Genomic DNA, 13929 nt, shown 5'->3' on the forward strand with positions numbered 1-13929 from the left:
TTACAAGCTACAAATACCACGATGGTTATGTAAATGTCTTGTCGTTTAGATGCTTGAGATATCGCAGAAAATATATAGCACGCCATTAGATGTTAGATAAACTGTGCTTGATTAAAAAGACCATTTATTGCACATATACGTATTTGTGTTCATTTCTTGTATATTTTAGTTTGTCAGGGTCACAGATTTGACTAGTTCAGATCGAACTATTTCTGTGGCCCTCACAAGATATGTCATACGGATAATACCTCCTTTCTTTGAAATGTACATCTAGTTAGCTGTATCTGATGAATATACAATTCAGTTCTATACATTTGATACTGAAATATCAATTGGCTTGGCAAACAGTGTTTATGCAGACGCAGTAGAAATTTACTCGGCTGTGTTTGTAAGTGAAGTAGCACTATACACCACGAAATGTCACAAAATGTTAGAATGTGTTATATGAGATGATGATCATCGATAGTTACCATAGAAAAATAAAGCCACCCTCTTCCCTATCCATCATGTACGGTTGTATCCCTATTTTATGCGTGTTGGACACATCCGATGCTAATACATGTACTATAGTACTATTATAGCCCTCCACCCTCCCCCAATTTACGTCTCTCTTTATTACCATCCCTCCCCTCCCCCAATTTACGTTTCTTTTTATCATCATCGTTTGTTACAGGGTTTACCTAAAATAAATCGGTGGCCGATTTACTCACGATCTTACTACGCTCTCGCACGTGGAAAGCCAAAGCACAATATAGTCCCGACTGGTTATTAAGTATGCAAAGGCGCGCTGTGTGTTTGTGGTCGATTCACTTCTTTAATTGAAACTTGCGCCCTAAAGGCGATACTGAATATTGAATCGCTAGACTTTTTTTTACGTAGAAGACATTACCACCATATTTAAATTGTTGTTGCATGTAGTAATACAGTTATGACTGCCGCCGGGAGACATTTTGCAATATCAGAATGTCAATTATGAATGATGAAATATTAATGTAAATCTGGGATTATTGGACGTCATATTTTTTTCTCAATAACCATGTAATCGGTTTATTCATAGATGCATATTTCTCTGACATATTTAATATAGCTATCACTGATTTGGTTTCTTTCAATTTGTGGCGTTATTTTTATTTCTGGTGAAATTGAGCTTACAACGTTATGTCACTGTATTTATTCAGTCAATAAAGTTGAATAATGGTTTGCTTTGAAAGCACAGACTAACCTGGCATTGTACAAAATTGTACACTGTGTTTCTTGCCTCCATAAACTAACGGGGTGTAGGCAGAAAGTGTTTTCATTGTGTATGTATGTAAGTACGTAGGTACGTAGGTAGGTAGGTAGGTAGGTGTGTGTATGTGTACTATGTATGTATGTATGTATGTATGTATGTATGCATGCATGCATGCATGTACGGACGGACGTGCGTGTGTATGTCTAAATGTATACCAACTAATCCTTGAGCACAATGTATCTTGTCAGATACAACGTTTTCCTCAGTTTGTATTAATTGTAAATTAAGAGCAAAAAGACAGACTGTTAGGTCTTTTATATTGACCAAGAAGTGTTATTTGAAATTCTACCTGCGTTTGTGATTTGGAACATTCGTGAGTATGCATACTGGTCACGGTGTTATATTTCATAGCAGGCACAACGTTATATAGAGAGATACGTGAATACGCACACGAGAATAACATAGTACGAGGTAAAATTTAACTGATGAGGGAAAGTCATATGGCATTGATAAAACTAATCCGTTGCAGGTATTTCATCATCTTCCATCTACCGACACTCACAATAAATTGCTGCCCAAGAAACTAGTTTGTCTGTCTTTTGTACTTTAATGACTTCTTTCATCTTATAAATTTACCATTTATCATCGCTATAGATGTTTACATCAGGGAGATAAGCTGACGGAGAAACGTGCCTCATTTCAGATATAATAACGCATCGAAAGAAGCAGCCAATACACTGATTGAAACCCAGCTGTTATAAAAATCACAGAGATAATGACATATGGCCATTGGGTTTCATAGCACTTCGATTGAATCGTCTACGAATGTGTGCAACTTTGATTTGAAACCACTAACAAGGCTAATAGATCCCTGAGTGAAGGTAGATGAATAAAACGACGTATCAAATTCATTCACTGTACGAAAATAACATGACGAGTATATAGATATAATAGTCTACGATGACTTTGCGACAAACAGCTGAACGTGGACAATACACTATCTTCTAAGATTCAGAACAAAGCCCATCTTATCTTACAACTCTGGAAGCTTTAATTCCATAAATGAAGGTAATTTTCCTTATGCTGTCTGCGTATAATAGCTTGTCCAGTTATTCTCATTCAGATCACCCTTTTCCTTCCAGCTGTATGAAATTCCAATCACAGAATCACAATCTACTTTCAGTCACTCACTCAATCATTTCACTTGATATGGAAAGTGTAATGGTCGGCCTCATTCCCAAGATGTCTAAGTATCGATTTTCCTTCGATTGTTTTTACCTTGCCGAAGCTTTTATTCAATCAATGTTACATGTTTGAAGAGCGTTAAACCTCACAACTCTATGTAACTAGTTAATAGACTTTCTTCTTCATTACCGGACAGACCATGTAACAATATCTGCACAATTAGACGCGGCCTTGTGAATACTGCCATATTCACTTTTGATTATGGAGAATGTTTATCATACCTACTACTTTCGCTGTAAATCGTCATGATAATAGGAACTGTCGATCACTTCTCTGTCTCAGTCAGTCAGTCAGTCAGTCAGTCAGTCAGTCAGTCTGTCTGTCTGTCTGTCTGTCTGTTGTCTGTCTGCCTGTCTGTTTGTTTGTTTGTTTGACTGACAGTCTGTCTGTCTGTCTGTCTGTCTGTCTGTCTGTCTGTCTGTCGGTCTGTCTGTCGGTCGGTCTATCTGTCCGTCCGTCCGTCCGTCCGTCGGTTTATCTGTCCGCCTGTCTGTTTCTGTCTGACTAGTTCGAACTACATTCACCGTTAGTCTAAAGACCCAAACAATTGATATCGCGTATATAGTACTAACTATGAGTAAGTTACGTTTAATGTACGTAAAACACATTTAAGATTTTTAAGGTACGTATATGCGCGAAAAGATGATGTCGATGTGTGTATGCCATGTGTTGAAAACATGTTACATTAAGCGCAATTATATACGGGTGTAATTATACTGAAGTTTGCTAAAATAAATAATAGCCCTCTTCATAAAAATAGCATTTCTCGATTTATAGATATTGCCGGTGACATTTGGATGCGGGAAATGTCCCTTACGGACGTATTTTATTTTTCGGAATGCCATTTGGAATAAAATATGCATAATTTACATTTGTATGTACATGTATTGGGAATTAATCGTTCTAGTCTTTCCTTGATCGTGGGTGATTGTATTTTGGACGATGGCAAGCTAGTAAATATTGTGATCAATCCATGTTCAAAATTTAGGATATTATCGAAGTAACCTCTATTTCAACTGTGTGGCCTTATTTTGTGTAAGTTATAGTGGTATTCTGCAACGGCTCATTCCGTAACATCTAAGTGCCAGTAATGGTTACCAACTTGAGACGGTTTAATGCATATCCACGCGCATTGTTGGAAGCATGTAATGTGAACAGACAGTATACTAATGTTTCTCGGAAAGGACACGACTGGCTCATCTCTAGCTCATATTTACGTAAATTGGAGAGTCCGTTAGTATTTCAATAATCTGATGGGATAAACTGTTACGGTCGACCTGCTACCACGACATCAATTCTGTTGATGCATGATGGAGTACTCCGTTGTGAGGCATCTGTAATATGGTAAATATACCTAGCAATGCTTTACCATGCATGTGCAATGTGCCTTGGTACAGTTATACTTGTAATTACATTTCGACAGATTCTCTGCTGTTTGTCTCTGCGCTAGAAAAAACGTCTCACGGTGTGTCAAACGCGACAAGCAAACGGTGAGAAACAAATGATGCGTGCTGTGTTGTAAGTAATGATTACTCGAGGGTGGACTGGTTGGTTAAAAGGCTTGCGTTTTTTCTTTTTTTTTAATTGTAGTACTGAAATGCAATTCTCCTGAAGCAAAACCTCGTCTATGCCACCTGTTGCGGTTTGAAATAAACAAGTTATACACTAGCAATGGTCTCGTTGAACGCAAATTGGTAAGATAGTAAAAGATATATGAGGAACCCCTATGCTTTATGATTGGAAGAGATGGACATAGGACTCATGAAAAGGGGAGTTTATGGCTCCACGTGACGACGTAAGTTTGATGATAAAAAATTGTGTCCGATGAATAAAGATTTGACTTTATATTCTCAGAAACACATGCGTAAAACTGTTACTTTCAACCTTTGCGAGATCGCGGTGGATGTACATATGACCAGTAGCATGTACTTCCTTGTGAGTCGTTACAAAAGGACGTTATTGACAACGCTTTCAGACTTTGACAGCCCGAACGACCCATGGCTTCGTCATTACATATGTTCCTTGTCACTGAATGTTTCATATCCCGGGCATGCCGCGCTGAGTTTAGAAATTGCGCATTATGAATTGACAAGTCATTGATTAGTTGTGCTGATTCCATAACCCGGCATCTCCAATGGATTTCTAGTGAAGCAATTTTGCTGAAAATGTCGTGTAATTTGATAGTCCAATTTAATTCAAGAAAATCAATTTACAAATCCTTCTTTGCACCAAATCTAATGGGCGCGCTAGTCATTTCACGAATGGAATGAGAAAATGGAATTAACGTTCTGGTTAAAACGTAAAAGTGAATCACCGGACACGTACCTTAATAGCTGGAATCTGATAGAGAGGAAGGTTTTCCGCGTACGGGTATGCTTGGAAATCACACGAATCACCGGAACATTGGTTGTTATTGTCTGTCGCTGAAGTGTCTACGTTTGTCTTGGCTTCTTCTTCACTAAGGCTCGGTGTCGGAAAACTGACAGTAGACAAGAAGAGTAAAAAACTTGCAGACAATGCGGAAACATGCAAGAACTGCGGTGCCATTTTGTTGTTTTGGTAGCTGATATGTCTATCCGGTCGTATGATACAAGAGATCCGGTTTGATTGTTTTCCTTTTAAAGCTTTTGTGGTCCACTTCACTGTCGGAATTCAAACTTTATAAGTGTATGCAACTTCAGCTGACGACGTTTGCTTGACTTCGCTGTCGCATCTCCGGTTTTTCTTCCCTTCTTATCCGCTGTGCGAACACGTTAAGCCTACTTATGCAGATGTACCATATCAAGTGATTTCATCGTAAGCCTGTTTCAAAATCTGTGGGTTGATAGTCATCAATAATGAACGCAAATGACGAACCCGGAAGCAGGCAAGCACACAAATCGATAAGCGGTGGAACTTTAAAACTTTCCACAAACTTAGGGTGTGCTTTTACCGCAAATGAAATCTCGCCAAATCACGCCCATCCGTTTCGCGAGACTATCTGAAACAACATGGCGGCGCATTTGAAGTGAAGTGTAAATGTGATATTATTATCAGGAGTAACAGCATGCAGCAGTAACTTACGTGTTGACACATTTGCAATATTACTCTGTAGATATTCAGTGAAGTGGTGATACGTTATTGAAGAGAAGATATCAAATATGAAGGGTATCGAGAACAAACGATGGTGTGTATACTTTATCTGCAAAATATATGAAAATGTCACCGTGTCAGAGGTATGTATGAGTACCTCTAAAGGTACTATGCGACCCAAAGTGATACTATCAGTTTATAGTAGCAGTTGCTGTGTGATACCCAAAGTGCTATATAGCAGAAGCTATCTCAGACAAGAGTGCGACTTTGTAGCACTCGCTATCTGCAACGAAAGTGATAGTCGCACTCTTTGTAGCAAAAACCATTCTGCGACTAGAAATGAATATGAAAGTACCGGAGTGGCCAATATTTATTGGGTCTCGCATTATCGCTTTTCTGACAACGCTTCGCAAAATATTGAACGGCCACGGAGCGTCTTCAAGTTTCATAGCTCCACTGAACGCCGAAGTACTAGTACACGTAGATACAAACGCAGTTTCAAGTTTTAATATACACCAAGCCAAGCTTTCAAGTTTCAATCATGTCGTCTTTTGCGAGTCGTTGTAATTCTGCCTCGGCAACTCGAAGTGTCTTACAGGGCAAGAAACGTGGTGATAAACCAAAGACAACCCGAAGGTAAGTCATGAACATTTATACCATTTACCATTAAACTTTCTGATCCGAAGCGTACGTGTGTTGTAGTATGGTGTGACTACCGGTAGTAAATCACTGTACACGTCTAGTCGAATTTGTAACTACGTGTACGTACGCGTACGTGTGACCATGGCATGACCGATTGACGTTGTACTTTCGTAAGTGAGAGTATTTTTGCGCAGAATGGGATAGACATACCCCAAAACATAAAACTTGTTGAACATTGGAAAGTTCTGAACTCACACATTGACTAAATTACCGACACATTGAGTGAAACCAAGGTGGAGGGTCTATGGTGAAACATTATCGAGAACATATCGAAAGACGGCCATTTTGTTTTCGAAGTTGTACGTGCATACTGTACATGGCGCCCCGTCGTAACACAGACTAGCTCGTGTAACATACGTGTGGAAAGTAAGAAATAAAAATGTTCTTTACCAATTTTTAAAATCGATGAATCTCTAATAGCCGTAATATATTTGCACTTCATTTATGTTGAAGTGTACGGTATGTGATATGGTACGGTGACAGCGGACATACTCATGGCGCTGTCGAAATACACACCGTTTGTCGGTTTGGTATGCGTTATATGGTTAATCCCCGTGGGCGCTGTCAAGATACATCGTTCATGTCGTTAGCCCGTGATCAAAGATGTAACTTTCACAAGTTTACCAAATGACAAAACTGACCATAATACAAACTTTGAACTAATTTTTCTTCCTCTAAAATATATACTAGTACTTACTTTGTATACATGAAAGAGGCATTTGAATTTTGGTAGTGTTTGGGATCGAGCCGGGGTGGGCCAGGGACTTTCTTATGTTTCTGTTCGCATTGTACTTAAAAGTAGTGAACCCCCCCCCCCCCTGCAAATTCATCCACAAATCAAACTACCCCCCCCCCGAAAAAAACCCACCATCAGTCATTAACATAATATATTCCCCAAGAATCCTGAGTAATATTGTGTTCATCTTGGAATATATTCCATAAGACAGAAGTGGGACCCTGTAACCTGGCAGCATGTATTACACTTGGTGCTGGTGGTATCAGAGAATATGTGAAACACAAACACAGAAAGGTTATTTTTGATAAGAAGAGATGTACATGTAGTTCATACTATAGCTTAGCTATGCAAAGTAATAGTTCAGTAGTTTGTATATGTTTGATAAATCAACACATAAGGGGCGAGATCAATAGTTAAAAATGTAAATTCTTTTAGTAAGGCCTCAGACCCCCTCCCCTTACCCTCTTCTAAGTAAATTGGTCAAAATGTGTAATTATTGCACACAGCACAATCAATTTCAAATCAGTATGTAGTATTATGTACTGCTATGTAGTATTATGTACTGCTATGAATACAAACTTGAAAGCCAGTATTTTTCATTTTAACATTGTTAGAAATGTTTGTACATTTTTGTATTTTAAGAAAATGTAAACAAAAGTGAAGCCATGAGAATTGGAAAGAACCACTGGGTGTAAAATGGCCAGAATGTCCTATCAAAATATATTTATGTATTTATGTATCATATGACAAAAAGAAAGCACTTTAGTTAAATTTGGCAGGACCTATAGAAAAACTGAGATGCAGTCTAAATTTCTAGAAATGTAGAGATCTAACCATGCTTGGTATTTAAATAATTAAGAGTAATTGCCATCAGTCAAATTCAATATTAGTTAGGCAGATAAACAGGAAGATTGTTCACTTTGGGGCCAAAGTTTGAAATTTGGTTTTAAATGTCATTATAGAGTGTTTAGTTGATCTTCATTTATATCGGGATTGCATGTTTGTTAAAAACTTGCGAATCCTCTTGTGTATGGATATCCAATTTTTGAGAGCTCTTACTGTTTGATACTACATGACTTTTATCAAACAATTCATTTCTAATTCATGGTAGCCTTTTAATGTCAATTTATTGATGAAGATTTCCAAGTTGATTTAGAAATCTTCTTTGTACTACATCTACGCAGCATGTTGTTCTCCCTTCAACAAAGCCACTTAAAGATTTAATTTGGGTTGATAAGTCCACTGTGTACATATTAGATGGTTTTGTGCCAGTATAAGTTTTAAAATCTATTTTCGGTCACCGAGTTGTTGACCCTTTTATAGATTCCAAGATCACTATTTGTGACCTTTCTGCATTTACCAAAGTAAATTGTCTCCCTTGAAAAAGTTTTCCATACACAGTCTCAACAATATATTTGCAACTTTGACTTTCTGATTTTGCTTATTAGGGATCGGTCAGTTTCTTCGGCTAGAGGGTGTTCACAGTGTTTGTCACATATTATTTCAAAGTGTGTTTCACCCTAGATTGCTTATGTTTTGTGCACAATTCAACATGTTTGATGTCATGTCAATGTAGGGACATATTTTAGAGTCTAGTAAATTTTAAGGTAATTCATTTGTAAGTGTTTTGTGTACAGCTACACTTGCAACACATGGTGTGCAATATTGAGAAGTCATTTCTAACAAATAACTATTTACTATTGATGAACAATATTAAATGAGCCACAGGCCTTTTGATTTATGTATGTACATTTAATGATATTACAAATTCTAACCACACTTTTCTTAACTCTTTTATTAGAGTGGTGAGCTGTCAGATAAGCTGTCAAGTACATCCCAAAGAGGAGTATGTTAAACAGTTACAAGCTTCTAAGAAAATGTGGCAGCTTTCGAGTGGGAGCCACTACATCTTAGGTGACTGTGAAACTTCAACTGGTGGGCTAGTAGCAGACAAATATGTCTGTGTTCATAGAGAACACACATTTGTCAGTGGTGAGCAGAGTGTCACTTTACTGAGGTGTTCCTGTCCTGCTGGTATCCTTTCAGCTCTCTATCAAATTCAGTTACTTTAGTCTTATTTTTCATTTTTTTCACCTGTAATGTGTTAACTTACTAGCTCAGACAGGTCATTCACACATGTATCACTAATGCTACAAAAATGAGACAAATACAAAAACAATAATTATCATTGACATAAATTTTATTGGCAGTTTGGCATATCAAGAGAAATAATGTGCAAAACAACCATATTCTTTCTAATTTGGTTCTATTTATTTGTTTACAGTCTTAAATATGTCCTTGTTAAAAAAAAACATTAAAAAGTCTTACATATGAAAATAAAGTGCAAAACATCTTTAAAATTTTGAAAAGTACATTGCATTGAATCTACGCAAAGATAGTCGTAAAACTCAAATTTCAAATAAATATGTGGAAAGTACATTGCACAGAATCATGGAAAGCACAGGCTTCTATTTCTTGTATCGTTTACTTCGGTTGTCGTATTCCTTGGCTTTTGCAGTTCTCCGACATCTTCTTTCACTTCTTCTACAGATTGGTGATGTTGGATGGGTTAAAATGACTCGTTCTTTATCTTGTGTGTTTGTTGCTCTGACTTGTGTTGTGTGTGACTGCTGTGATGTCTGTGGCTGGATGTTGAGGAATTCTGGAAAAAAGTAAAATGAAAGAACAATTGTTATGAGTATGAAATGGTGACATTTATGTGTATCACAAACAAACACTGGAGATTAATTATCCTATGATTCAAATAACTATGACATTTTTTGCTAGGAAATCTTTTATGTAGACTGAAAATATGTAGTACACCTTTCCAAACTAAATTTATTGTATAAAAAAACAATTTTAATTGTTTCACTTACCAAGGTCTGTTGGATTTATAGTTGAAAGGTAATTGAATAGTTGGTCCAAGGTTGATGTATCTTGTATTGGTAGCTGTTGTGATGGATTTGGATGTTGAACTGTTGTGCCATATCGTGGTTGCGAATCCTGTGGTTGTGGGTGCTGGTGTGATGTTTGTTGAGGTGGTTGTGGCTGTGGGTGCTGGTGTAATGTTTCTTGGTGTGGTTGCTGGTGTGATGTTTGTTGAGGTGGTTGTGGCTGTGGATGCTGGTGTAATGTTTGTTGAGGTTGTGGTTGCTGGTGTAATGTTTGTTGAGGTGGTTGTGGCTGTGGGTGCTGGTGTAATGTTTCTTGGTGTGGTTGCTGGTGTGATGTTTGTTGAGGTGGTTGTGGCTGTGGATGCTGGTGTAATGTTTGTTGAGGTGGTTGTGGCTGTGGGTGCTGGTGTGATGTGTGTTGTGGCTGTGGGTGCTGGTGTGATGTTTGTTGTGGTTGTGGTTGTGGTTGCTGGTGTGATGTTTGTTGAGGTGGTTGTGGCTGTCGGTGCTGGTGTGATGTTTGTGGGTGCTGGTGTGATGTTTGTTGAGGTGGTTGTGGCTGTGGTTGCTGGTGTGATGTTTGTTGAGGTGGTGATGTAGGTGGCCGTGTCTGGTTGGGGTCATCTCCTGCAAAAGATAGATAAATTACTTTACATTTCCAATATTCTCTTCTATAAACACAGAGACTATTTGGAAAACAATGGCAAACCTGTACTAGACACTCTCACAGAAATCAAATTTAATACAATATGTTGAAAGTTGATGATAACATATAATAAACATGGCATAAACAAAACACACCTGTCAAATCTTCTCTTTCATAGTGATGATAACATGCCCTTGCAGCATCTTTTAGCAATTGTGTCCATCCATTCACATGTTTCGGTCTTCTGCATGGGTTGCAATACGGAACCTCTGCAGGCCACCACACTGGAGCATTTTCTGTACTGTAATTATTGTCAGGTGTACCCCACAAGGCCTGACTACGAGGCAGAGAACACTTGACAATTGTGGGTATCAGTACCCTGAGTTCATTAAATGTTAACTTACTCAGGCATCCTTGTTGTGTTTCACGGATGTCGGGCAAGTCTGGGCCAACCATGGTGAGTGGTTGGTCAGTACCTTGATTTGGTACCAATACCATATCTTTTATATTAGATTGCAATCTATGTTGCAAAGAATCAGTACCATGAGTAAGGTACATCCTCTTGCCAGCAATCTTATCAAAAAAAGTGCAAACTACAGCAACCTCTAGGTTTGTCTTCCTGATAAATATGTCAGTTTGCTTTTTCAAAATCAGCCAACTATCGGACTGTTTCTTTAAAAGCGAAGACATGGTTACTGGGATACTGATTACTTGAGAACTATAGAAATTCAACAACTTTAATTTAATGAAATTACACTAGCTACAGATGAAGTTTACTTCTTTTAGTGGTCTGAGGATTACTGTGCAACAAGTACTAGGGTAATATAGATATGGATCAGTGCTTACTTCTATAAAAACGGTGAAACACCAAAAGCTCTGGGAAGTTTTTGAGAAGATTTAACTATAGAAATTCAACAACTTTAATTTAATGAAATTACACTAGCTACAGATGAAGTTTACTTCTTTTAGTGGCCAGAGGATTACTGTGCAACAAGTACTAGGGTAATATAGATATGGATCAGTGTTTACTTCTGTAAAAACTGTGAGAGTGAAACAGCACAAGCTCTAGGAGTTAATGTGACAAGGTACAATGTACTGGTAGTTTATGGTGAAAACTAATTTCTTCTAAGGTATTTTGAGTTAAATAGGGTGTACTGTTAACCTTGAAATATAAATATTACTAATACTAATAGATTGTTGGAAAAATCACACAAACTACAATTAGGATAGATCTCACCACAAACAGCAAAGATGATATGTAATTCTGTCTGGATGAGCAATGACTATGGATAGCAGCAACTGGGCATATGGGTATATCTCAACGAGCAGCAAGGATGATCGGTCATTCAGTCTAGATGGCTAGATGAAAGTGGAAGGAATAACAGCAACTGGGCATTTATATATACATGTACATGCTTTGCATACGCATGTTGCAATTTCATAAATTCAGACCGATAATCACATCATGCCACTTCATTGTTGTTTTTTCAACAGCCAAACCCATTGTATTTCAAAATGTGTAAACTTGACTTTGATCGACACAACTTTGACCCCGCCGCCGATCAACACCGCGGCTGTTTGTGTCAAAGGACACTGGCTAGATCCGATAACGGACCCTTGGTCACGTTTGATAGGTACGTAAGCACACCACGGCCCGGCAATTTGCACTTCATTACTAATACTAGTAATTGAATTTACCAAGTGCCCAGTCCGCTTCACGCTTTCCAGTCGATGAAAGGGTTGCTCACTTGGCGGCATACTGTGCTCCGAGTCGGCGTGTGACTGATGTTTGATCATGACAAACGCAATGCTCTGGCAACGCTAATCATGTCCATCTAATGATCTGTCGTTCGGTGTTTAACCTTCGAAGCTCGACAACATGCCGCTACACATGGATATGTACTTGACACGGAAGCAAAACGAATTCGTAATTCATTTATTCTGTCGATCCGTCATTTAGTGTTTCCCCACGACACGAAACTAATTTTACGACGGCACTTCACGTTTTTTTTTGTTTTTTTTTAATTCTGAGTATAACTTGTTCAAAACTAGACTTTACTTTTCACAGTTACGAGAGGAGTATGACCGTGACCGTATTTGACACGGAAGCAAAATAAAGAAATACCTCACGATACACTGAATGTCTTTTGCATATGCATCTGCAAGCCAGCTAGACTACTAGCAGTGTACTAAAACTGCGATGTAAATGTCCAACACAACATTTCTCGTAACTAATTTTTTTTAAAACTAGATCCGATAACGGACCACGTACATAAGCACACCACGGCCCGGCAATTTGCACTCCATTGAATTTAACAAGTGCCCAGTCCGCTTCACGCTTTCCAGTCGATGAAAGGGTTGACTTGACGGCGTACTGTGCTCCGAGTCGGCGTGTGACTGATGTTTGATCATGACAAACGCAATGCTCTGGCAATGCTAATGTCGATCTGCCGTTCGGTGTTTAACCTTTGAAGCTCGAAAACAACATACCGCGACACATGGACAGTGACACATGGATATGTACTTGACACGGAAGCAAAACGAATTCATAATTCATTTATTCTGTCAATCCGTCACACGGTTTTTTTTTTATTCTGAGTATAACTTGTTCAAAACTCGACTTTACTTTTCACAGTTACGAGAGGAGTATGACCGTGACCGTATTTGACACGGAAGCAAAATAAAGAAATACGTCACGATACACCGTGAATATCTTAGGCGAAGGTACAAATCGTGTGAGTGGGGTGAAGGTACGCATTGTCCATGTTGTCGCAGAATGGTTTTTGCTACAAAGAGTGCGACTATCACTTTCGTTGTAGATGGCAAGTGCTACATAGTCGCACTCTTGTCTAAGATAGCTTCTGCTATATAGCACTTTGGGTATCACACAGCAACTGCTACTATAAACTGATAGTATCACTTTGGGTCGCATAGTACCTTTAGAGGTACTCATACATAAATGCGTGTCACTGTAAATGTGTAAATTGTAACTTGTGTTTATGATTAGTCCTGCTTGCAGACGGTGCACGGGTCTAGATTACTGACATGACCCTCAGCACCGTCCGGATCCGGAGAAGGAAAGGACGACTTACTCCGTATGCAAACAGGACTATGTTATGATGTGAGATGTTGAAGTTTTGTACAATTTCTGCCTCTGTTCAAAGCATACATTGTAGGCTTACATCTCAGGATTATATCTAACATTTACATGTTATATATCGTAAGACATACGAATGTGCCCCATGCTACTTCGGTATATGCGACCATGGAAGGGGTTCTACTTCCATGATGCGACCGTATACAAGCGCAAAGGGATGTCCATCCGTACATGTACACATCTGTGACACAGATATTTTGGTTTTATGATAGTAGTTTTCGATTTGAGTAATTGTACATTAACGGC

At 38.5% G+C, this 13929-nt stretch overlaps 2 protein-coding genes across 4 annotated transcripts in view; both read right to left on the reverse strand.

Moving 5' to 3' along the window:
• LOC144436292 (transmembrane prolyl 4-hydroxylase-like) overlaps nucleotides 1-5353 on the reverse strand; it is a 50144-nt gene extending 44791 nt beyond the window's left edge. The window contains exon 1 of the mRNA XM_078125041.1: nucleotides 4802-5353. Coding sequence (XP_077981167.1) covers nucleotides 4802-5023 — 222 coding nt within the window. The 5' untranslated portion in view covers nucleotides 5024-5353. The remainder of the gene's footprint in view (nucleotides 1-4801) is intronic.
• A 3889-nt stretch (nucleotides 5354-9242) lies between these two features.
• On the reverse strand, nucleotides 9243-12498 carry LOC144436394 (uncharacterized). 3 transcript variants are annotated; one of them, XM_078125189.1, is made up of 4 exons: nucleotides 10682-12498; nucleotides 10160-10507; nucleotides 9863-10096; nucleotides 9243-9648 (listed from the first exon to the last, which is right to left on the reverse strand). In XM_078125189.1, the coding sequence occupies exons 1-4, from the start codon at nucleotides 11214-11216 to the stop codon at nucleotides 9455-9457; spliced, it is 1311 nt and encodes a 436-aa protein (XP_077981315.1). In that variant the 5' UTR covers nucleotides 11217-12498; the 3' UTR covers nucleotides 9243-9454. The 3 variants fall into 3 exon arrangements, with proteins under 3 accessions (XP_077981315.1, XP_077981314.1, XP_077981313.1); XM_078125188.1 differs by having other exon boundaries at nucleotides 9863-10090; nucleotides 10130-10507; XM_078125187.1 differs by having other exon boundaries at nucleotides 9863-10507.
• Between the last annotated feature and the right edge of the window lie 1431 nt (nucleotides 12499-13929).

The sequence above is a fragment of the Glandiceps talaboti genome, chromosome 6 (genome assembly GCF_964340395.1).
Source record: "Glandiceps talaboti chromosome 6, keGlaTala1.1, whole genome shotgun sequence".
Taxonomy (NCBI): Eukaryota; Metazoa; Hemichordata; class Enteropneusta; family Spengelidae; genus Glandiceps; species Glandiceps talaboti.

Excerpts from the sequence above, each read along its gene's own strand:
- LOC144436394 (XM_078125187.1), bottom strand. The coding sequence starts at position 11,216 with ATGTCTTCGCTTTTAAAGAAACAGTCCGATAGTTGGCTGATTTTGAAA. Across the intron at positions 10,508-10,681 it reads TGAAAGAGAAGATTTGACAG|GAGATGACCCCAACCAGACA; the intron begins GTGTGTTTTGTT and ends TATCTTTTGCAG. Across the intron at positions 9,649-9,862 it reads TATAAATCCAACAGACCTTG|AATTCCTCAACATCCAGCCA; the intron begins GTAAGTGAAACA and ends ACTTTTTTCCAG.